At 45.5% G+C, this 26,015-nt stretch overlaps 1 protein-coding gene across 1 annotated transcript in view; it reads right to left on the bottom strand.

Moving 5' to 3' along the window:
• The window catches only part of rtn1a (reticulon 1a), a 61,882-nt gene that overhangs the window by 19,311 nt on the left and 16,556 nt on the right, over positions 1-26,015 (bottom strand). Inside the window, exons 3-4 of the mRNA XM_088924908.1 lie at positions 14,097-14,861; positions 11,995-12,810 (exon numbers count right to left, since the gene is read on the bottom strand). Of these exons, the coding sequence (XP_088781034.1) occupies positions 11,995-12,810; positions 14,097-14,861 (1,581 nt within the window). The remainder of the gene's footprint in view (positions 1-11,994; positions 12,811-14,096; positions 14,862-26,015) is intronic.

The following is a 26,015-nucleotide window of genomic DNA, read 5'->3' on the forward strand; positions in this document are numbered from 1 at the left end:
TCTCCATCGCTCCCCTGAGCTCCGTGCCCTAGAGGGATAGCTCAGTAGGCAGCGCAAGCAGGCACCATCACGTCAGGCTCCGCTCCCCGTCTCCATGGCAACTGCCGCGGCAGATGGTGAATGGCAAAGGGTGAGCACTGGGCATCCTGGCCCGTGCCCTGCATGGGGGCAGGGGGAAGGGGTGTGCAGATATCACCGAGAGGCCTTGCACACCGCTGAAAGATGAAAGGCCATGTCCACCGCAAAGCTCTGCTGCAGCCATAACAACGAACCCTTCTTGCAAACAGTCTTGCATAACAGTATCATATGGTAAATGCCTGACTGAAAGTTATTACATTAGGTTCCTCATTAATTTCGCTAGCAACACCTTAAGAGTGACCGGTTGAAATCCACTGGCTAAGAGAGACCTGTGTTACACTGCAACCAACTTTGTTTGTACTCTGAAGACTCTAACACCTGCAAAGGCAAAGGCCTGATCAGTAGCAAATGCAACAGAAGCATTGGAGGCTGTGCTTGTGCTACTGGATCACATCGGATCCGGATCTCGGATCAGGGTGAGGTGCTACTGATGCATTTGATCGAATCAACGACTCTCGTGCATCGCAGCAGTGGTGATCTACAGCAGGTTGATTCAGGCGATGGTACATGACAAAAACGGACAGACCGCCATGCAGACCGCCCTTTGCTGTGATTTTCAGTGATCCGACACGGATGTGATCATGTAAAACTCCATCCTCTGCGCTGAACGATCAGCCCCGAAGCCCTTGGGCAGCAGAGATCGTGTTAGGGGACCCTTCTGTATGTCATAGCAGCTAGCTTCAGGTCCTTCCTAATTTCCTCCGTTTCCCTCTGTGATAAAATCCTTAAGGTCTCCTGTAACAACTCAAGCTACATTTATTAAAATGTTTGGGAGAGTCACCTTTAGAATCTGAGTCTGTCCTTCCAATGAACTGCATTTTGCCATCTTTTACCTGGGAGTGCTTGTAAGGTCATACAGTTCCCCCAGTGATACTGTAGAATTGTACTGCCATGATACAAAACAACTTTCCCACTGTTGTGTAATGCTGTGGTCATTTGGATTACTAGGTTCAAGCATTTCTTGCAAAACAATATAGCAAATTATGGTAAAGATACTGACTAAAACTGTTGGAATCTGCAGATTTACAACTCTGCTTGTAGGAAGATTCTTAAAGGTAAAATATACCCTTGAATTCTCTTAGCTGAAAACAGGCACTTTTAATTAAAAGTACATTTTACTATTTCACATTAATGAAGTTTAGAAGCAACCCTGGAAAGTGGGCAATGATGACAGAGAAGGTGAAACTCTCACTGGAATACAAAACCACAATGGACAGAGACAATAACTTAGGCGCTGAAAACTCTCACCACCGCCCCCTACAGCTCACAGTGCTGCAGTGATTAACCTGAGCAGGGCATTCTATAGTTCTATAGTTCCAAAATCAAACTTATCCTCACGGTGGTGCAATTTTCCAGGCACAGTCGACTATTTGCTGTAGTCAGAAAAATAAAACACAGGAGAACAAAAAAGGAAATTCCTCTTGATCTGATTTTATGGGTATATGTCTACCTTGTTCACGTGTGTTTATAGTGCAGTGATGGGCTTGTGAGGCCATCTCAAATGTTCAGACACTGACCTGATCAGCTCGCAGCACTGCTAGAGTGAACATCCATGAACATCACGGAGATTTCACTGCTCCCAATTACTAAGCACTTCATGTCAAAACATCTATCCTTTTTAATGAGAAAACCAAGGTAACAGCCAAAAACACACAACAATAAATCTAAAAATATTTTGTGCTTGTGAATGGGTTTCCACTTTTTAAAATGTAGGCATTACCAGCACACGTCCTGCGCCTTTATGGAATAACTTCCATATCTATTTAAAAGCTATATTTTGATTCAGCACAGTATTTGTAAAATGTACATTTCTTGCGACACAAATGCAAAATAAGAGAGGAGCTCTTATAAGAGGGTAGTCTTCAGACACATGGGCTAAATATTAAAAACTGTGCTTGAATGACTCAATGGAAGTAGAATTTATGAGGATAATACAAATTGTAAAAGGAAAAAAAAGTACAGATTTATAAAGACTCAAATCTCATTAAGAGAAAACCTTAAGACAAAGAACAAAAACAAAAGAATGAAACTCTACAAACATCCTCTGCTGTGCTGAAGCTTTAACGATCATTAATAATTCATGTTTTGTTGACAACCATGCAGTGCTGTCAAGGCTGGCCTGCACTGTACCAGCTAAAAATAGAGCACTTTCAAGTCTGCTGGCATGAAAACCTTGCATTTCTTTGAATAACACCTTTTCTCAGTAGAACAGACATGTACAGAGACAGAAACTGACTAATTCTTTTTTAGTTTTTACACCTTTCCATGTAAGAATCAGAGAGCGTGCTTTTATTTAAAGGGTACTGTATGGCACTGTATTACTTAAGATTTTTAATCCATCAGGTAAAGCTAAATTTCTTCTCTGATCTGCCATTATGTGATAAACAGGCATTGTAGGTTTTTAAGTTACATGTTTTTTCAAATACATTATTTCACCCTTTTACTGAACTAGCATTACAGTATGCAACACAGATGAAAGTTTCATATTGTATTTTTTCCAGGGCTCTCAGATAAAGGTCTCAGTGATGGACCATATTTAATCTCATAATTTCTGTTTTAAGAAAATGAAATGGACAAATCTTAATAAAAGCAGATATGGTATCTGTGACCAGCCTCATGACACTATACAGAATTTATTAAAAAACAGGTCAGTTTTAATTTTGAGTAAGAAAAATAGATTTGACCATCAAAGAACTATATTATGTTGTTTGCTTGCATTCTTACAGAAGCTGCATAATGAAAATATGTTACAGAAAGTTTAGGGTTAGAATCAGAGCATCCAGTTCTGGTCCTGGAGGGCTGGAGTGCTTTTGGTTTCACTACAACTCAGTTCTTAATGAAATAAGACCGGTGGTTACTGGCTTAACTGGACCAAATGACAGCTTCTGCATTTTTAAATTGAAATTTGAACCCACTCAAACCAATGGGCATGCCTTCAATGACTAAATAAACTTTTTTTTTACCATTTTAACCTTTTCTCTGCGAGCAGACCAACTTTGTGTTCCACTACGAACTATCCCTAAACCATAAATCACATTCGATCCAATTTCAGTTTGAAATGCACGGTTGAAATGCTACCTAAGACGATGAGACTTGCGGGTTGCCTGCAGAGAGAAGTGGAAGAAAGCCCTCTGGTGGTGGGAAACAGTGGCTGCTTTATAGTCTTCTAGAACGTTCAGGACATTTTTCTTCTTCCGAGAGCACTTTTTCACAGCAAGCAAATCCTTGCAGAGGGCTAATTTCCCCATATTATGTTAGCCCTCCTGAAGACTGAAGAAAGCTCACTTTGTTCTCATTCGTCCCGCAGGATTAAGCCTCCTGTGGCACTGTGGCAGCACGGGTACTCAGGGTGGTTTCGGTGTGAGACTACAAGGGCAGTGCGGGCAGTGGGAGTGCAGCTGGCCAGGGAAAGGTCAACGCCTGTGTTCCAACAGCTCTTTGCTGTGCGGGAGCCAGAGTCAGGGGACTCTCTGTGCACAGCAGACTGGGCATAAGATCACTTTATTAGCCACATACAATTTCTTGCAGTAGGAATCTGTCTTTTCACATTCCCCAGCTTGCTCTCCACAAGACACACAAGCACACAGACGGGGAGAGAGAAGCTTGGGGTCAGAGCACAGGGTCAGCCACTTATACAGCGCCCCTGGAGCAGTTGGGGTTAAGGGCCTTGCTCAGGGGCCCAACGGAGTAGGATTCCTCTGCCGGCCGCGGGATTTGAACCGGCAACCTTCCAGCCACAGGCGCAGATCCGGAGCCACAGTGCCACCGCTCCGCTCAAGGAGCCCATAAGGGGATCTCTTTAACACTTCGTACGAGACTTCAGCCATACTCTACACAACAGCAACACAAGCAAGCCCACAGGCTTGTGAAAGAGGCAAAAAGAATATTAACAGCCAAACTCCTGATGAGCACTTGGACCCAGGCAGCACCCTGGGGTGTGTGGCTGTAGATAGACTTTGAGGGCAGTCGGCACTGAGAGCAGGACTGCAGCAGAGAGAGAGGCCTTGGGAGGGTGGGTCTCTTTATAGCGCCTTGCGGTAGATGTGAAGCCAGTTAGTGGTCCACTCCCAGAACCTCAGACAGAATCAGCTGTCTTCTCAGACTAGGGATGACCTTTGAAGACCTAATACAGATAAAGACAACAGGAGGTCGATCCAGCCTTTTGGTGGTGAAAAGCTAATTGAGCTAAGGCTCTCATCAGACTTACAGAATCCCTTTAGAGACAGCCAAGACAGGTATGAGAATCCTAAAGCACCGCACCATGTACATGTACATCTTCATTTACAGCAACAGAAAGTGCTGGAGAATAGTACTTCAAAAAGCGCTCAGTTTATTTTGAGAAAGGTTTCAAATGAGAAACGTTTGGTAGTTAGGAGCTCTTTAGTCTAAGGACCTTATCCAAACATTAAAACTTATTATTTTAGTTTTAATAAGTTACCTTCTCCGCAAGTGCTCAGAGGCTCATAAGAAGCAATGGCGCACATGCCTCCACTGAGTCTAAACGCTAGTGATTAGAAGGCAGCAGCTATAGTTTCTGCATTTACCAACCAGCTTCTTATACCCTAGATAGCAAGTGTGGCACAGTATCCTACTGCTCTCCAAAACAATAAAAGGGGATTCCATTTATTCATGAGATCATACAACACTAGCATTTACCCTGACAAATACACAACCATATTCATACGTTCATAAGTAAACATGCTCATAAGCCACTCAAACAGGGAGAGACACACATATTGAGTTTTTGTGAATATGAAAATGAAAGAGCTGTACAAGCAAAATACAAAAAAACTAATATTAGTTTACAAATATTCTACATTCTACAAAAAAAAGAATATTAGAAATCCACTGGTTCAAATTGAAATGAATTGCAGCAGAACATTTCAAAAGCCTTCAAAACAACAGGGATCTGGACTGAAGCGGAAGTGTTGTGTTGCTTTCCCAGGGATCGTAAGGAAGAAAGTAACAAACCGTGGATGAGCTCTGCGAATCACCTGGAGCTGCCGGCTGGTGGAAGATCAGCTTGCAGAATAGAAGGACAGTCCCTGCGGAAGACTGCGCTTGCAGCTCCGAGCATTTTATAAATGTATGGAATTTTCAAACCATTCCAAATCTCATCTCCAAATTTATGTCCACACTACATTAAAGAAAGAAATACAATAACTGTCTTTTAAGATCACAGTCAATTACTTGCCTGTAGCTCTGGGAAGGAAAGTAGATGACACCAATTTTGAGTACAAAAGCGATCTGACAGTATTAAATGTGTTTTGGAAGCAATAAAGGCTTTCAGCAGCGACCCTTTGTTGTTCCATAAATCATCCTTCTCCTGGCCCGTTGAATACTGACCTGGCTGCAACTACAACACCTCACCACTAGATGGCAGCATAACCTGGTACTGTGGGAAACCCCAGAACAGAGAGCTTGGTGCACTGTCCTACTTACGCACTGTGTAATTTCACCCTGAATCATTAACGCCCAATAAAAATGACCTTTAACTTCAGACATCATTCTGGTCCCGTGGTTGATTAAAACTCCCACCAATAAATCATCTTGTTTTTTTTATCACATTTAAACTTCTACTTTCACTCCCTTCCGATTTATTCGACTACCTGGAATCCATCTGGTTTGTTTTCCACACTACGAGCAGCAGCACCGACTCCCTTACCTTTCAGAGGACATTGGAATCAAGGATCGAACGCACTTAAGGTGACCAAACCACCCTCACAGGGGGAGTCAGAGCCATGGTGACTGATGCGAGTCTTTGTACTTGAAGGTCTGAATAGGACGTTAACCAGAACCAAAACGCGATAAGCTGAACAGTCCACGCCGGGATGTGAGCCCTCTAAGAAAAAGCAGGCTGCAGCTGTAACTGTGAACGCCGTTGGCGGACCAGTAGGAGGCGCTCTTCTCTCTGAATCAGAGTTTCCAGAGTAATTACCCAGGATGGTGAGAGCGGACACAGTGATGTAGGAGGAGCTGTACTGTGGTTGACTCATTAAATTAAAGGCCAGACTACTGGTCATTAGAGATCCCATGGCACTGTTCGAAAGAATAGGGGTCATCAACCCAGTGTTAATGATCCCACTGATCCCACTTACTCCAGTGGCAAAGTGTTTCCTTTAAGTATTTCCTCCAAGCGATCTGCTGTGCAGTGGGGCTGTTGGTGCTGACAGACTAATACACATCGCCCAGGGGGGACCCCAAGTGGGGGGTGCTCTTCAGTGGTGGATGAAGTGGGTCTTTTTTATGTAAAGGCACTTTACAATCCTTTGAAATGAAAGGTGCTCTTTATTATCATCATCAAAGTGCACTGATGAGTGGAGTGTTTGGGAAGCATCCTTAGGGATAGTCCTAAAGTTGCACTTTGCAATGCTCACTGCCGGTGACTGAGAAAATCCCAGCGTCCCAAAGTCATCCCACAGTAACTCGAACAAGAGCAGAGATTATGTGTTTTCAAAACTGCTACAGTGTGTACTGAAGAATTCATCCATCCATCCGATTCCACTGCTTTTTCCGGGGTTGTGGGGAAGCCGGAGTCTATTCGGATCCGGAGGCTGAAGAATTCATACATTTGTTGTAAATTTAGAAGCAGCTTTATTCTACAAGAGGTAAAATGGGATTTCTAAGCAATGTTAACCCCCCAAAGAAATCCTGCTTGAAAGTCTGATGCACTTAATGTAGCTAATCACTGTTTTATTGTGAAGAGATGAAAGGATTTTGTCACATAAAATCAGATGAGTTTGTTATGAATTACCAAAGGAAAATACAAAACGCACAGTGATCCTGTGCTTATATACCTACCCTTGTATTTGTTATAAAATAAGAATAATATAATCAGCAGATTATAAATTTAAAATATAAAGGGAAGCACTTCAGACTACAGAATATTAAAATTCAATAAAGATCAGACGTTGTTGTTTGAGCTGTTACCGTAGAAACACTAAAGCAAGTACATGGCACCAACACTTTATCATATCTTTACACAATATAACACACTATGTCTGCAATATTGTATCCTGCACTCTTACCAAGCATGTGAAAGTAGGGATGAAAGGAACAGCCAGAACCTGCTGAAGACGCAGAAAAGTGTGCGCTGTCCCCAGAGACGATGCGATAGTCTTAAACCACAGCGTTCCTAGTGTTGTTTTCATTGTCGCTGTCAGGTGGTGACACACGAATGGCAGTAACTCAGCAGGTTTCGTTCATGTCAGATTCATTCGTGCCACACAGGCACCCGGAGCTCTGTGGGTGTGATTCTCAGGACAGACTCGCGATGAGACGGGGAAAATAAACAGTCCCACGGCTCTGTCTGGAACAACAACAGCACTGCAACCCTGACGATAAAGGCCCAGAGAGCCATTGTACTGCCTCAAACACAACAGGACGGGGACATCAGAAAACACTCACTTCAATGGAAATGGCTCTTCGGGAGCAACCAGAGAGTGCCTTTATATTCCAACACCTAAACTCCGCGTGTGCTCGGCAGGGGGGAGGGTGCTGTCCAGCTTCTTCTATGAAAAATAGCTACCATTAAGTCTCTGCCCCACTGTTAATTTGAATCTTGCTTCACTGGACAACGGGATTTCTATAGAATAGCAAATAACCCAATTGACAGCAGACATCAGAATACAATCAGCCATGTCTTCTCTTCTGTGTTGTTGTTTTTAACGTTTTGCAGGAAATACACTCTTTTAGGTATGGCTGGATGTCAGCAGGCAGTGCTGTATTCTGAAAACCGTGCAGACTGAAGCAATGGAATGTGGTGCAGAACACAAGAAACACCCCCCAGGTCACATGACGTCCACCAGCAGATGCGGAAGGGCTGTCATGCACACTACTGGTGATCACACTATTAACTTGTACTGCATCCTTTAGTATTTACCTACTGTTGTTAAAAAAAATGCCACTTTCCAGTTCGGGGCCTATTAACTTTCCATCCACATGAGTAACATAATTCTGTCATATTAACAATGAACAATGTTTCTGAGATCAGTGTGGGTTCAAAACAGAACACAAATCCTCATCTAGACTAATCAAGACATAGTGGCTAAAACGCACTGTAATGTCTGCCTGTGGCCTAAGGCATTAAGCCATACTACAAAAGAGACCAAATCCATAATCGCCTGGGTGTGAACCCAAGACATATTCATATTAAGAATCAGAAGCCATGCAGTACAGCTGAGCAGAAGGAGAAGCAGAAGCCTTATTTCCATCATCTGAACAGACAACACCTGCTAAATAAGCCCTGGTGATCAGGCCAATACGAGGACTCGGGAGTTATGCACTGCCCAGCTGGGTGGAGAAGAATAAATCTGGAAACTCAAACGTATGAACACACACAGCAAACCTGCCCACCTGCTGACCTGCACAAGGACAAGGTCGCTGTGCCTGTACCTGGAGACACATGTACTGTACAGATCCACTCTTCACCCCTTTCTCATTGACCTTGTTTATAATGACACCGGGTCCTTGGTAAAGAAATGTAGCAGTCCTGCTATTTCCCATGCAGATGCTTTCCTGGTTAATTTCCTTGCAGTACCATTCCTTTTCTCATGGGCTGAAGTCGCAGAGCCGCCGTACAAAGACTTTCATCTTTCTGAAGCACCTGATTGCCAGCACCTGCAAGGTGTAGCAGCTCTTGTTGGCTTCCTGGCTCTGAGCAGCAGGTGTGCTGAGAAGAGGGAAACTGAGCAGCAGTGAGCAAAGAAAAGGGAACCTTTTATAGTCCCCTGCCACAGGACCTTCAGTCAGCACCATGGCAGGGGTTAGTGGTCTCTCTCAGGCTCAGCAGCTTCACAGAGCACGCTGAGATACACCTGTGTAGCAAACACCAGTGAGCCCAGAGCAGCTGCATGTACACAGCTAAAACACCAGGCTTTTAGTTCTCATAGAGGACTGGTGAAGAGCACAAGATTTCAGAAAAGATGAATTAAACTCTTCCAAACCAACAGAATAAATGTCAGCTTTTGCTACAAAACCCCCAGAAAACAGCCAGAAACAGGGGTGTCACTCAACAGCCACGCAGAAAGGCACTGCTCTGAAGGTGCGTCTTGTCCTGTGTGAGTGCAGGGACAGGGGCACTAGCCTTTGCTCTAGGCCTTAAGGCTGTCTTCGCTTTCTGACCTTCTTTATACAGCTGTGTGTCATTGCTCAAATAATGATGTTTTTAATGCTGCTTTTATAGAGTTACTGTGAAACCGCCGCCTGGCAAGTAAATCGAGGATGGCCACAGGATCATAGGAAAAATAACCAGTACAGGCAGGAGAAAAAAAATATTTAACAAAAAATGCCCAGAACTCAACAAAACAAACCCCAGACAGACAACACTGCCCCCACCATCAGTGCCAGGATGAAATACCCCAGCTCCCCTTGAGTGACAGGCAACCTCCATGTAAGCCAAGGGTGGGCCCAGCTCTGTAACCTGACACACAATAGAGGCACAACAAACAAGGACAGACTGTGGCTTCACATGGATAAGACACAACAGGACCACTGAACTATACGTGACAACCTCAAGAGAGATGATCATGAGGCAAAGGCGTGCACTGCCTTCATCACAGTTACAGAAAAGTTTTATAGAGAGGCTAAGTGTCTGAAGCAGAAAGACACCATCTGCTACACAGCAAATTTAAATTATTATCTGATTTTCACATGAATGGAAGTGACACACAGTAAGAGATTTCACTTTCTAAAGTAGCCATAGTTCAGGTAAATTCCCTAATGTTTGTATTGCGGAGTCTGACAAGGAATTAACCCATAAGCTTGGAATATGCCTCCTGCAGTAAGCAGTGAGTAATTGAAGGTAACAGAAAACGCATTGCTCAGCTACGCTTAGGTGAGAAAAAAACATATTCCCTGACAAAACATGAAAATAAGAATATACAGCTACTGACCAGAGATATAACAAAAGAGTAAGGGTGAACTGTAGAAATTAAACCTGAAATCGCCCAGGTCTCCGAGCTCTGTTAACATCAAGTGTTACGAAACTTGATTCTCCATTTATCTCAGAGAGGCCTGAGTGAGAAAAGTCTTTTTTGAGTTTAGGCTATAAATAAAAAGTGCAACATCTAAGTGTCTCCAACCTTCTGTTTACTGCAAAGTCATCCTTGGGCATGCTGTTTCCAAAGTATCCTCAGCACAATCTGTCAGCACAGATAAAAACGGGTCTGCGTTAGAAGCTAAAATGCGTAAGAAAGCTGTAATTAGAGCAGGGAATTCAGGGCTTGGAGACTCATATTTGTAGTGCTGTGTCTCCCTCAAGGGCACATCCTGACAGAGCCTAGAGAAACCTGGAGTCTGTGCCCTGCAAGCCTTGTGCCAGGCTCCACATCTCAGCCTGCTCTCGGTCCACTTCTTACTTTCCTCCAGTGCTTCTAAATGCTCTTCTGGATACCCAGAATGCTTCGAGTTAAGCAAAGATTTCAAATTAAACTTGGATGGATTTCTAAAATGGGTCAGGATGGCTGGATCTATGGTCTTGTTGCAAGTGGTTCAAGCTGTTGAGAATTTAACAGTGCAGGGGAGAATGGAGGCACAACTCCCCCAGCGTCAGTGTCTCACAAGTCACACTCGGGGGAGAACAAATAATCCAGCGCTCTCCAGACCTCTCCCACTGTGACTTTTTCCATAGGGAATTGTGGGCGTTCCCATATCGCCCCTGCCCTACTTCAGAATCCATGACCTAGAACTTGAGCACTGTTAATATTTTGTCACACGTCAAAAAAAAGTGTACGCTATTTTTTAAAACGTTTGCATTTCGAGTCAGATGTTTCACTGATGCACCAATCATACTGTATGTAGCAAAATATTTCTATGTATTTACTTGCTATTGCCGATGCTTAGAAAAAATGCAATTTACTAACTGTGCATGAGGAGCTCTATTTTTTTTCAAGGGAAGAGGCACAGCGTTATTAAGCTAAATGGGTACTAAAACGATGTAATTTATTGGAGGTTTGAGAGTTTAATAACAGGCATGCACATTCCAGGTCTGAATGTCAAACACAAGGCAAGAGAAGCAGCAGGGTGAAGCTTTTGTTTTGTAACATCCACCTTTAAAAGTTCATTTATCATTCATTGGTTGAGGCACTCAGGAAGGAAAAATGTTTCCTAAATGGTTTGGAGAATATAACATTTTTTTCTTTTTGGTATTTGACTTTTGTTATATAATACCCACGTAACACAATGAGCGTAAGTCTCTATGCAACGTATGAAGGAAGACGAAGAACCAGAATACAATGTTTTCTAGTTGACTGGTGGAAAATCGCAGATCCATTTGCAGTTAAATTTCAGATTATAAGAGAAACAAGCAATATAAATAATTGGATTATTCCTGGCACAGGAAGGGTGAAATGTCAACAAAAACAAGCCAAAAAACGGACAGGTTTTTAAATGAAAATCAAACACATTCAAAATTTACAGACGAGAGATGTGAAGACGATACGGGCGGAAGAGGCGGCACAACGAAACAAACACTTCCATGGCAGCAAATGTCAAGGCCAGACCAGGCCAGGACAGGCAAGGACAAGACAAGACAGGCCAGGACAGGCCAGGACAGGCCAGGACAAGCAAGGACAAGCAAGGACAAGCAAGGACAGGCAAGGACAGGCAAGGACAGGCCAGGACAGGCCAGGACAGGCCAGGACAAGACAGGACAAGACAGGACAAGACAGGACAAGACAGGACAGGACAGACCAGGACAGGCGTACGAGGACAGACAAGGACAGGCCAGGACAGGCCAGGACAGGCCAGGACAGGCCAGGACAGGCGTTGGTGCCTGAGAGATGGCAGAAGAGGACAAGAGAGGAAGGAGAAAGAAGAAGGAAGAAAGGAAGAACTGCCGGGCCCGGCGGGTTTTACCTTTCTGTCTGTCGAGGCCATGCAGGAATGCGATGGCCCCTGTCCTGTCAGCGGCAGCATCCCTCACGGATTCTCTCTGGTCCTCCCCTGCTCGGCTCTGGGACGTCTTCCTGGGCCCCTTCTCGTCGGGGACGGGGTGCTCTACCTGCCCCTCGGGGGCCAGGAGCCCGGCAGGGGGCTTTGACTTGGCGCGGGCCGCGGCACTGTCCTCGGGGTGCGTGAAGCCCTTGTTCTTGTCGCCGGCCTGCTTGTCTCTCGGGGGCCCGGGCTGGGGGCCTGCGGAGGGGGCCAAGGTGTCCGTGTGGCGGGAGGGGGAATCGGCCAGCCGGCTCTCCGCGGGCCCGCGGGCCCTCAGGGCGGGGGAGTCCTGCTCTCTCTTGGGGCTTTCCTCGGAGGCGGAGGACGCGTCGCAGGACTCGATGATGAGCTCGCTGTCCAGCTCGGCCTCTCGCTCCTCACGCAGGATGCTGTACTGGATGGAGGGCGACGCGGGCGAAGGCGGGGGGCCGCCCATCAGCCCGAAACTCATGTACCCCGAGCCCGGGAGCTCCGCGGGGGCCGGCGGCTCCTCGGACACCAGCTCGATCTCCGAGTCGCCCGACTCCGCACTGCTGGCCTCGTGGTCCTGCACAGACGGCAGTGGGGGCGAGGCAGGGGGCTTGGGGGGCTCCGGCTCATCTGAGGGGGTGGCCCAGGGCTGGGGGGCGGTGGCAGTGGCGGTGGCGGTGGCGGCACCCTGGGGCTGGGACTCCAGTGCACTCACTGGCTTCCCCACGCTGGCCTGGAATGACACTTCAGACAGGGACTCGGACTCCTCTGCAACAGACGGGAGAGAGGAAACAAACCACATTAGATCAGAGTGCTGTCAGCCATCCTGATAAATGATGCTCCCTGACAAGTGAGGATGTACCGCCCTCATCTCAGGCCACGCCCTCCCGGTCTCCAGGGATGCTCCGTTTTTTGGCACAGAGCACAGTTTAGTTCTCGGCAATGCAAAGAGTCTGATCCGGCCGCGGTTCATGACGTTCAATTAAGTTTCATCAAAATTCACCGAAACCCACCGGAGGCTGCTGAAGAGCTCAAAATCCGTTTAACCTGAAGCAGTCGTTGTGCTTTCCTGAACTGCGTTGCGAGACGTTTTATATGGGCTCCTGATCCTGGTTCAACCAGTTTGTGCCTGGAATGTCATTAGCCGAGCACTGCTTGGGATGGCGAGGGGGCTGACTTGTCTTAATCAGGATGCCCTAGGCGTGCCAGTCTGCACTGGGCCCTAGGAGCTGGCTGGGTGCCTGTGAGCTTGCAGTGCAATAAGATACTAATTGTCCTGTAAGACCTTATGAAGCTCTCAACATATCGGACTGAGAGCTATCTGACAGCGGGTGTGTTGAAGGAAAGTGTTTGCAGTTCTCATTTCCCCCCTACTGGGTATTCTATGAAAATAATTGACAATTCCAAGGCAAAAATACAAATGTTCAATTTTAGGACCTATTATTATTAATGGTAATAAAAATACGATGTGATTTAATTGCACAGATGTCACACAGTCTGGTAATGGGCTCCGACATGCAGCTTCAGATGGACCTGACGTAAGCCAAGAGAAACTCAGCACACATGAATAAGGACGTTATTGGGCCTTTAAATGCCCTTGTGGTGCAATGTGTCCGCTTTGGTTAGTTTAAGAACATGCCTGTGAAACCCAGAATGTTGCTTATGTCTCTTTATTGCATTAACAGCGTGAGCTGAAAATCACAGAATGGAGATGTTTTTTTGATGCAAACGGGTCAGACTGAAGAAAAATCATATAACAGGGGAAAAAGTTTCCCACTGCAGCAAATACCTACAGAGCCAAAGTAACATTTTTAGGGTAATAATATTCTCAAGATACCCTGACATTTTATTCTGCAGTTCAAACCAAACAGGAAAAAACACAACTAATTTCACTGACAAAAGATAGATTTGACAAGGTTTCAGTAAATATTAAAAAGGAACTGACGAGGATACGAGTACCCACAGTCTCACACTGGGGTACAGGGATGCGAGTGAAAGGTCAGAGCCAAGCTGGACCCGCGCAGCAGACCGACGGAGCGAGGAGGGGGCTGTACCTGTGAGAGGGGGTGTCGAGGAGCCGGGGCTGTCGTCCTCGGGCTCGGAGAGGGTGACGGTGGGCACGCCCTCCAGGCCCAGGCTCAGAATGCTCTCCCTCTCCGACACGGTGACCTGGGGGGACAGCGGTGGCGGGGGGGCGGCGGACTGGGTGAGGGTGATCTTCACCGGGCTGGCGGCCTGCGGTGTGCCCGGGGCCCAGGAGGACTGATAGTCGGACAGCTCCTCGTCAGAAGGATCCTCCACAAAGGGGCAGGGGTGCTTGTCCAGCGCAGGCCCCAGGGTCTCGACGGTGACGGGTGGGCTTTTCTCAGAGTAATCCCCTAGGTTAGTCAGCACGTGGGGTGTGACGTCCATTCCACTCGCACTTTTCTCCGTCCAGCTGTCCTGCAGCAACGCTGCATGCTGCTGCCGCTGCTGTGTCTGCGGGGCCTCAGAAGAGCGGATGTCCATATAGTTGTAGGCCCCCATCTTCTCCGAATCCATGAGGTTTTTGGCCACGTCAATAGATTCTCCTGGGGTCATCTCGATCCCCGAGTCGGAGCTGAACAGGCCCTGCGACTCGAAGCTCGGTATCCGGTCCCTCGGCTCTCCCGGCTCCCCCGGCTTGTTGGACTGTTTCACCTCGGCCTTATCCCCCTGTCTCAGGTCCCCGGAGAAATAGGAGGTGTCCTGCTGGAAGGAGTAGCTCTGGTTGGAGAGCAGAGTGGTGTAGAGATCCCCATCCCCCCCCACTGACTTCCTGAGCAGATCAATAGGATCACCTGGAAGGAAGTAGGAGACAGACACGGGCACAGGTCAGGAGAGCCTAGCAACCACATTACACAGCAGATCGGGCTGATATTACCTCACCCACTGAAATAAGAGGAAATACTGGATAGGCCAGAAAGTAATGGCCAAGAGTGACTTTCAGCAAGGCCACTGGGGAAATACCCACACTTTTAAAAACAGTGCCATGGGATCTTTAATGAGCAAAGAGTCAGGACCTCTACTTTCATCCAAATGTTTCATCCAAAGGACAGTAACGGATACTGGGGCACTTGTTGGGAGAGTCTGGCCCAGAAGGAAGGGTGTGACCAACTGGTCCGTCCACTGGACTTACAGGAGAATCCCGTTTTACCCTGGAGGTTACAAGGCACAACGTAATATGATGAACGTCAAAGAGGAACTGAGGACTACAGGTAATGTGTACTGCGAAGAATAACGACCAGGTGCTGCACTATATCAAACACAAACATTCGTGAATGATGCTCTTCCAGCATCATGGGACCGGACCAACTGCGAATCCCCCCCCATACAGGCACGAGAAACATATGAAAGAAATGAAACAGCCTGTTGAAACGGCACCCCCCACTCTTCCTAGCTATCCGAGAGAGAAGTGCAGACCAGGTTAGACACGGGTTCGCTGTCTGATGGATGACGTAACGACACTGGGAGCTGGGGGACAGAAGGTCAACGACAAAGCCTCCCTGCTCTCTGCTCAGACACAAAGAACGCTTGTAACTCGGTTCATGAAACAAGCGCCGATTGTCTGAAGACAAACTTGTCACATCACACGGCTTTCAAGTTGTCATTCTTCCATCGCCGCGCCGGGAGCAGACCGAGGAAGCTGTATTTCTGTTCCTGTGATTTACTGGAAAAATAATTCTTCATTCTTCTGTCCGAACGCTATACCATTCTAACACAAAATGAAAAGGCCATTTACAAATTATACATATACCTTCAAGATTTTACATTCAATTGCAGCCTATAAGACAGCATTGTAAAAATGTTATATAAAGCACAGATGTAAATATGTGGAGTGCCTGATGCAAAAAGGCATTGAATGAATTTCAATTAGTGAAAAGTATTTGGATACTTATTTTAAGTGGCCATTTCTCAGAGACATATTTAGAAAAAGATATAAAATATTAATCAGTATTTCTGCCTTGCACAGTGTAAAGCTGTACACAGTGTTCGCCACTGTGCTGACACTCAGCTGCAGCGTTAGCTCACGCCTCTGCAAAATGCTTTCCTTTGCTTGCCTGAAGCAAGCACTTTTACTTCAGGGATGAGCACTGAATGGGCTAAAAATAGATTTTATAGCTGTCAGGGGGTGATCTGGGGCCCGGCTTCGTTGCTCGCTACTGCCAGGCTCCGTGGATTTCTCGGTTTCCCGAGTGGACTGAAAATGAGATCCCACCGTATCCGCAAAGCCTCTCGCCTTTCCCGGCATCCACACGCCAGAGCCCTGACACGCTCCTCCCAAGAGGACGAGTCCCGCCGCGCCCCCGAGAGACCACGGCCAAGTCAAGCCCAGGCTTCTTCCTGTCCCCTCGCCCATCCCCTGCCACTGCAGAAGGGCTGTAAGACACGAGGGGCTGCCTCCCTTCCCCAGCTGCTGATCTCAGCGTGGGAGCCGACCACACAGGGACGTGGCCTGGCTGTTCCTGGAGCTGGCAGGGCTTATTCACTCAGGCCCCAGCCGTGGCACTCTCCAGACACTGCTGCTGTCTGCATCCTCCACGGTGTTCGCGGACTGCTCGCCCGGCAGGGCCGAGGAAAGACTTCAAAACAATGATCCACGTACTGTATGCCGAGCCCAGTTCACACCCGTTTTTAACACTGTGCAGTCCGATGCTCTGGATCGATGGGCTGAAACTCACCAGTCACTGTTCCAACCCACTGTTTCTCAGATTTATGCCAAATGCTTGGCACACAGTCTGCATTTCAATTCACACAGCAAAACAGCACCTTAAGAAGAGGAGAAGGGGTGACAGCTACAGAGTCTTAACAAATGCAGTGCTGTGTTTTCTCAAATTACTGAAAGCTGCAAAATGTATTTAAGAAAATGTGAGACGATGAGTATAAGAATCCTTAAATGCAGGTTATAATTCTTATCAATTGCCGTTTCCTACAAAGACTTTAAATACTACAGGGTATTCGAATGGAGATCATAATCCATGCATAAAATTTCTGTTGGGTTTCATTAATTTCTAATTATTTTTCAGAAGGAAATGAATCCACAGCTTGACATGAGTTTACAGAAGGCCCTTGATTCACGAGTGCAGATGCCATTAATATGCTATTCTCATATTGATTAAGTGTTAGCAGAGAAATACAAAACCCTGTTCCGCCCCTCCAGCCCTGCAATTCAGCCAGATTCTCAAACCTTGTATCTGCTGCTGAGCCACCAGCAAAGCTTCTGGGGCTTCAAAGGTACACTCTCTTCCTAATGCATTTTCTCACCATCACTGCAACACACTTGCCAGTCGTGAGACAGCATCTTTCATCTGGCGTTGAACCTAACCAGTCCAGCGCTGCGACACACTTCCCATTTATTTATTGCGCGCAGCCTGATGTGGGCGGCTGTGAACAGACCACTGTCTTTCCAGCAGACGGCTAGTGGCGTCCGTGAAGCGCAAGGCACAGAAACAGCTCAGACAGGGAAAGACACAACTGTCACATCACACCAGAGCAGTGGGCTCACAGCACAGCCGCGCGCAGCCCGAGAAGAGCACCGAGAACCGCAGGGTTTGACAATGGCACTGTAAAACACGCTTCCACGGTACATAGTACTGTAGCCCATATAGTGTAAGCATTATTTAGGGTCTCTCTAATTCAAATGGGAGTCGTGGTAGCTCTGACGGCAAGGGCCGTCCTGGGTCCTGGGTCCTGGGTTCAATCCCAGCTAGGGGCAGATGATTTAGCTTGCTCCAATTCCTTCCAGACAGCTCCCAGGTCCACTCAGCCTGCTTTCCAAGTGAGTTAATCCTTCCGGGGGTAATAGGCCGGCCGGAGCGTGATGCTGACCACATCACCTCCACCTCCAGTGTCGGATGGTTGAGAAAAATGGTGGCCCTTACCTCCCATTCCCCCATGGGCCTTTATGGCCTGAAAAGGGGACTTAACCTACCTAATTAGAATGATGATCATTGATGCTTTACAGCCACGGCAATTTCAAAAATACTACCATAACAATGATATAGACAGTACATCAGGGTATAGTGTTCTTATAAATAAATCACCCTGCATGCTTCTACATCATAACAACACTTTATTTATGTATACACACTACATATGCAGTATACACATGTGTTTGAAATCCATACTATGATATTCTAAAGATATTTTAAAGTTTTTTTAAACACTCTAAACACTCAACCTGCCCACCTTCGTTTCATTACACATACTGTATCAGCCGGTTAACGTATAGCTCAGCTGATGAGCAGACTGGAAAGAACAAGAAGCACTCCCCAGATCCTGTGAGAGCTGTGAATAAATGGGTCCTGAATAACCCTGAAAGAGATGAAGGAACATGTGGTAGAGTACATGTGCCCTGACATGTGACAGGCAGCGAGGAGGCGAGGAACAGAGATGGAGAGGGAGATAGCCTGGTGCCGTGTTAGCAATTTAGGTCACTCCACAAGGGTATGCTGCTCAGCTGTGATGTGTTGTACGCTGGCACACCGGAGACAGGGAAAAGAAAAACCCAGCAAACGCTGGGATACTGCAGCCACTGGACCTATCAGTGCAGAATTTCTGTTGTAACCAGCAACTATTGTAAGAATTACTGGATGTGCTTTGTCTTGCTGCTTCCCTCCTTGCAGCACAAAGAACAGCTAAATGAGCTTGGTCTGCAGTCTATCTGATGTCCTATATACCGTATCTTAAGTGGGTATCATGGGGATTCTATTTTTATCCTGCCGTAGCAGGAATGACTGCAGAGAGAATCCTTTTTCATACTTAGAAAGAAGCATGCTTAAAAGAGCAGCCGGATTCATACCACTTTTCTATAATCCCCCTAAAACAATTGCTGCTGCAGATGTTTTGATGACACTGATACCCACACAAACTTTAAGTAACACGTTCCATCTGCTTGTCTGTTTCTCTTCGCTTCAGGAGGAAAGACTCATGCAGATGTGGAACAGCCCCAATGCTGCAAATAGCTGACCTACTCATCAGTTCTCCTCTAGGGAGCTCGAGAGGTAACTTCCTAATGGAACAGAGACGATCACACTAGCCTCTTCCGATCTCCTGCCTGCCTCTGTTTTATATTACATTATTCATGCATTATTACTGAGGGATCAAATAACCTGTGCTCAGGCACAGCACCGGCTACTCTCAGCTGGAACACTGAAAGTGCTCAAAGCAAAAAAAAGTAAGCGTGGGGAGGGGGCTGTGTTCGTGTGTGCAGACTCTCATCCTTGGACATTTCTATGCTCTCTGGAGATGCAATCTTCAAGCCATGTTAGCAAATGTCATGCCAGCACTGCCCTGCTCACAGAACCACATGATCCTCTACACTGTATCTGTGACAGACAGAGTCCCAAAATTAACTTTCTGCTGCCTGCTGTACCTGCCTGTCGTTCAGCTGGGACAAACAGAGGAGAGAATGAAAGTCAGGTCTCGCTGAAACTCTGCCAAGTCAGAGAGACAGATGAGCAAGGAGTGAGAAAGAGACAAAATTAAGGAATTAGGGCTGCAGTGCTCCTTGAAAACTATCCTTTGCTTCTGTTTATTGTGGTACTGTATGTATTGTATTGTTGTATTATTTCGTTACACTGTGTTATATTGACTGTGCTAAGCTGCTGTTGCACTGCAATTTCCCTCACGGGATCAATAAAGTATCTAACTACAGTGGTTTCAGTAAGTACAGTGTTTGTAGAGTATGCTGTGTTGTTCACTGGACTCCTTGGGCATCTTTACACAATGCAGCTAGGAGCCAAAAGTTTAACAAAGCAGGTTGTGAAAATATTATTTAGATTTCCCTGTAACATTTTGTATATTCTTACAAATGGACATGCAGCTTGGACAGGAATAATTCTGTGTGTACACAGAGGCAGGGTTACTACTGGTACTGCTGAGCAGCCACTGAGAATAGGAGTGTACACAGGCCACAAAGCAGTGTCTTAAGCCCATGTTTAAATCTTGAAAATCAGGCAAAGAGAAGAAGACCTCGTGTTTAAATTGTCATGAAAAATAAAATATTTCTCATTAAAATACAAATATAAATTATTTAAAACCTAGTAACATAAGCTGAAAAAATCAGAGCGCAACTCTACTGTGATAAGTTCACACAAAAAAATGTCAGCACTGAGCCACTTCATGGATGCATGTAGAATTCCTACAAGAGTCTGAAATAGCAACCGTGACCTTCTGTATCTCCCGAATTCTCGGAGTGGGAAATGTCTGTAATAAAAGAGCTTGTCCCCTTTTCCAGCCCACGTCTGTCCCATCTCTGGAAAGTTTCTCACATCCTCTGCTCTCAAACTCTTCCCAGGAACAAGGGGTCTCTACTGACTCAGCTGCACAGTGAAAGTCTCTGCTGGCTGCAGACATCAGTCTTAACATAACTCTGCTTTAGCACTGAAATACACCCTCCGAGATAAAAACAAATCCAGGAACAAAGTTTGCTTTCTGCCCAGTCAAAGCAAACGAGAACAGATCCTTATGTACGTAGGTGTACTGTTGTGACAAACAGAGGTGTGTAGTCAGGGTGCCAGCTATGATTATTTCGAGCGAGGAGGAGGAAAAACAGCAAGCAAACATATCAATGAGATGGTGACAGCTCAACACCCACACATGCTGCATTCATTAAGGAAAAATTAGAAATAAAAAAGTAAATCGAGTAATTGCAGTTGGTTTTCAATGTTTTTGAAAACAAAAACTAATTACGTTTTGAAATGCAGTAGCTTTCAATGATTTGAATATACATTTCAATTAACAGAGAGTGTTTATTAACATCTTAGCACATGTCTACTGATTCGATAAACACATTGAATGCATGAGCATTTTGCTTCATTTCTTTGTGCAAATATTAGATGAGCAAAAACAACACAGGGGAGAATAGTGATATCAAAAAATATAAACAGTATATTGCCTTGATCACTGAATGTGTTTAAGCTGATGAAGGAACTCCTTGAGGGTTACAATTTAAAATATAATGATAAAATAATGCCCATCGGTAATATTATAAAATATAATAGTATATACATATAAAGTATAATAAATATCTAAATAAAAACATTCCCTAGCTTGCTGCTTCAAAACTATCAGGCCTGTGTTATTCTGCACCTGTAGCTGTGGATATTGCACTACACCTGGCACTGAGGCAGAAGGACCAAATGCCTGCTGGTGTCTCCCCTAATGTTGCCACTTGCAGCCTACCCGCTAGAACATAAGAGCACAAGACCATCGCAACTGAAAAGAGGCCATTCGTCCCATCTAGTTCACCTGGCAGTCGTTAATTGATCCAAGAATCTCACCCAGCCATGTCTTGAAAGAAACGAGGGTGTCTGTTTCGCCTACATGCCTGGGTGGCTTGTTCCTGACTGCCATAAGTCTTTGGCTAAAGAAGTGTCTCCCGGTCGTGGTATACAGTACAACACAAAGCCCTCGACAATAAGGACTTGAATTTCATCGTCCTCAAGGCACTCTGCATTGCTCTCATGGAGTTGAAAGGAACTAAAGAACCCCAGGTGCCAGCACCCTTTTCTTCTCACTGAGACTTACATAAATGACGCTCCCACTGACGAAGGACCAGTGCTTCACTCTACGCAATTTATTATCGCATAACTGCAGATTTCTGAAGGAAGTGGTAGTTTTTCTTTCCAGACTTAGGCTCAGCTAAATCAGTTGTGCACCTGACCTTATTGGGGCGGAGAGGTGGCTCTGTGGCTAAGGCTCTGTGCCTGTTGCTGGAAGGTTGCCGGTTCAAATCCCGCAGCCGGCAGAGGAATCCTACTCTGTTGGGCCCCTGAGCAAGGCCCTTAACCCCAGCTGCTCCAGGGGTGCTGTACAATGGCAGACCCTGCACTCTGACCCCAGGCTCTCTCCCTGTCTGTTTGTCTCATGGAGAGCAAGCAGGGGTATGCGAAAAGACAAATTCCTAATGCAAGAAATTGTATAGGGTTAATAAAGTGATGTTAAAAAAAAATGTTAAAACTCTGTGGGCAACCCTGACCTGTCACCGCAGTGGTGCAGGCTAACATACCTTCCCTCCCTGCACAAAAGGTCCATATTTTGGCACCACAAGCATCACTTTGAGGGACAGAACAGTCTGAGGGAAGAAACAATGTGTCCTCCCCACACACTATTCCCCAGAACATCAGTGTTTCAGAAGTTAAAGTGAGTTTTTAGAAAGGGAGGCTCTAATTCATTTTTATTTTTTTAATGCCTGCTGAAACATAAGAAAGAATGATGCTAACTAACAACTCCTCCCATGACAGATAACGAAGGTTACAGTAAATAGATAAAAAAAAGACAACTGGATGACCCCCGTTCATGATGGATCATTCATGTTACAGTACACAAGAACTCTGATTCCTTCTGTACAGGAACCTCAGGTATGAAAAAGCAGGTGAGTCTACACACTTACACACTTTCTTAGCTACACTGGATTGTTCCAGCTTTACTCCAGCTTCCCAGCACATAAACGTGTGGCCGTACAACAGGCACAATCAGTTCTTGTGCTGGCGAGCTGGATTTCCAGCCTACAAGCACTGGTCAGAAGGCTGTCTCATAGGACTGGGCTGTTTTTCCACCTCCCATTACTAGCAAACCGTACTCTGAACTTTTGTAGACTGAACTGGATGAGCTCATCTGTTTTGGTGGATGAGATCACAAAAACTCCATTCAGGGTAGGTCTTGAAAGCTCATACATTTCTTATCTCAACTCAGCTATGAACCATATTCATCCAATTATTTCACAACAAAATACATAATATGAATAACCTCTGCTCCTGCAGTCATACGCACTGTGTCTTCTCCTGCTTTCTTGGGCACGGGTTTCACTTATTTTTGTTTTATGTTAGATATCTTAGAATTTCTCTTGTTCTATTTCTTATATACAGAGTCACATCAAAATCAGTATTAGACTATCGTAACGCCTCACTAACTGGATTATTTTCTAAAGTAATAAACAGGCCTCAGTATGTCCAGAAGTCTGTGGCTTGTGCACTCACTCAGTGTACTCTCCAAATACCTCCTGCTTACATATAAGGCAGTGAATGTTTTATCTAGCTCCAGATCATTTTAAGAATTTACTGCATGAACACAGCCCAGTTCTTGATCTGAGATCGACCTGCCGATTCAGGATTCCTTACTCTGTCGAAGACCCGGCTCCACACAACGGCCAGCAGCCCTTTCTCTTGTGCAGTAGCCATATGTCTGTGGAGCTCACTGGCCTGATTCGTTAGCGACTCTGCAACAGCCGACATTTTTTAAAACTCTCTTAAAGCTCTGCCTTTGCACTTTAGCTTCTAATGTGTTACTTAGTTTTATTTTTTGCATTTTTAAAAAATGTTTTCTTTCTTTTTACTTCTGTATTGTATATTACCGGTTTGCATTTTGAGTTTCATAAGCGCTTGTAAACAAAACTGTATTCTTGGTAATCTTATTACCGACCCTACGGAGACATTTGTTCTTAACACTATGGAGACTTCAGGAGAGCTTCTGTTGTTGACTATCAATAACAGCAGTAAATCCAGCAAATGAGGAGCCTAAGTAACAGCTGGAACAGAGATCTTCACCAGAAGTGAGATCCCGCGGTCCGAGATGCCAGCCCTGTATTACTGGAATGTGTGTCTCTGAGAAGCACAAGCATCTGAAACCAGACCTCTGCCTCTCTGTCCTCAGCTAAAGGAAAACGTATTGGCGACTGTCCTTCTCTTCCTTTAAAACTTTCAGATGGATTAATGTTTTAATCCCTCTGACATGCTTGTATGTATATATGATGGCTTCAAATAGTTCTCTCTTTTTTAACACCCGAAAAAAATCTGTCATCATGGACTTAACCAGCTCCATAATGAGATAAAAAAACAGTACCTGCATTGTCTAATTGATTAATTGTTAATTGTTTGGAATGTATGATTGACACTTGAGGCTTCACGTATAAATAAGTCCCACCCAGTCAGTCCAGTCCACATATTATTCTGTAGATACCGTATGGTCATTTTCAATACGGAGGCCTAACAGTACATTTTCTTTGCACATTTTTTGTTAATAAAACCAGTGAGTGGACCTTCCACAGCAAGAAGACACACTTTCCCTCTGAAATACAGATAATGACAAACTGGAATTTCAATCTGGCGCCTTTACTCAATTTCTAAAGTACATTAACACTTAATAACCATTAGAGAAAATAAAGTCGGTCTTTAATGGGGTTCACAATGGAACTTGGCTTCTCTGTTTATCATCACAGTTATACTAATCTATCTAACAGCCGTACACTCATGCTGAGACTCTTTCACAGCTACGCAATCACATATAACAGAAAAAATAAGACGGGCACTAACCTTTTACAAGTCTGGATTGTGAAAGCAGAAACGCAATGTTTCTTGATCCTTATTTTGTGTTTGCTTCCCTTCACCTTACTGTGAACCTAGTTAAGACCGACTGTGGAATGTCTCCTGCATGCACACACGCCGCAATGGGACTTAACTCTTCCTGAACTTTACCTGCCTGCAGGCAAGAAATGAAAACAAAATCCAAAACATACAATGTGCAGTTCCTGGACCTTCTCATTAGAACCTGAGGGTGATGATTTAAAATGTTTTTTTTTTAACAGAGTGAGTATACAGACTGCTTGTTAAGCTAAACACTCACAGAATATTAACGGTCTTTGAAGTGAAGCCCATGTTTAGCCAAGGACTTTGTTAAGAGATCTGGAAACCAAGATCATCCACTTGTCTTCAAAGCATCAAAACACCAGAGGGTGCCTATAAGGTGGCAAGCTGTGACTACTAGAAGAAATAAAAACACAACTTGACTTGGTTAGTGCCTGCCAGAAACTTGTCTGTGAAGACTGGTGAAGCCTGTTCTATTAAGGACATCAAGGAGCAGGTTTAATTGATGAGACAGTTTAGGGCTCATTCACTGAAAGAAGGGAGAAGCACATTTCCATCTGTAAGATGGCAGTGAGTTCCAGGCAGCAGCCATTGATCACTCTTGGCAGAAGGAGAGCAGTGCAGGTGGAGGGGCAGACCATGCACAGAGACGTGCTGTACTGTACCTACAGCCAGAGACCAGCTGCTGCTCTTTAGACTGAGGATTTATATATTTGTTGCAATACCACAATGACTCGACTGCATTGACAAGGCCCTCCCCTTGGTGTGTGAGCAGAAATGCCCTACACAGCTCAGTAAATCTAAAATGCTTCAAGACATTTGTATGAGTAATGATGCAGCAATAAGTAGGCCTGCAGTGTAGGGGATGCTGTATACCAAGAAAGTCAGGCAGTACAGGTCTTTTTAAGGGTCCTTTGGTAAAAACCTGTTGTGTTAAAAAAGGCAAATTTCCTCAGAGACTCTCAGACTCAGCGTCTCCTACGCAAACACACCTCAATCCTTTTCATGGCCCCCTCCGAGATCGTCTTGAGGTTAACTCGTATCTCTGAGCTCTTGGCTTGCGAGTTCCAGGCCGAATGTACCTCACAGCTCTGCTTCTCTCTCACACGCTATCCCCTCTCGAGGAGCAGCAGTGGAAGACTCTTGGGGATGTTCCCATTTGGCTGGATCCGCTCTACAGCCTTCATTACCTAACCTGGCGAGTCGACACGGCAACGACTGAGGCTCCGTGAGTCTTCCCTGCACCGTAGCGTCTGTATCTCAGTCTGGGCGTCTCCCTGCTCCCAGACGCCACACGCACGGTGCCTCCCCTGCTCCCCAATGTCACACACATCTCTCTCGGATCCTCTGCCTCCCTGACAATCACACCCTATATTATATCACAATAAGAACAGAAACAGAACCGAAAACCTGACATCTTAACCTCACATTCAAGTCAAAGCTCAGTTTAATAAACTACTGTAACAGCAGAGGCATAACCACAGTGTGCCAATAAAGCCTTTATCCATCCCTCCATCCATTTTCAGAACCCTTGTAACCTTTTAAAATTGAACAACTGTAAGGTCTTGAAAAGGGGACCAGGGGCATGCT

This window comes from Atractosteus spatula, chromosome 9 (assembly GCF_055471065.1).
Source record: "Atractosteus spatula isolate fAtrSpa1 chromosome 9, fAtrSpa1.hap1, whole genome shotgun sequence".
Taxonomy (NCBI): domain Eukaryota; kingdom Metazoa; phylum Chordata; class Actinopteri; order Semionotiformes; family Lepisosteidae; genus Atractosteus; species Atractosteus spatula.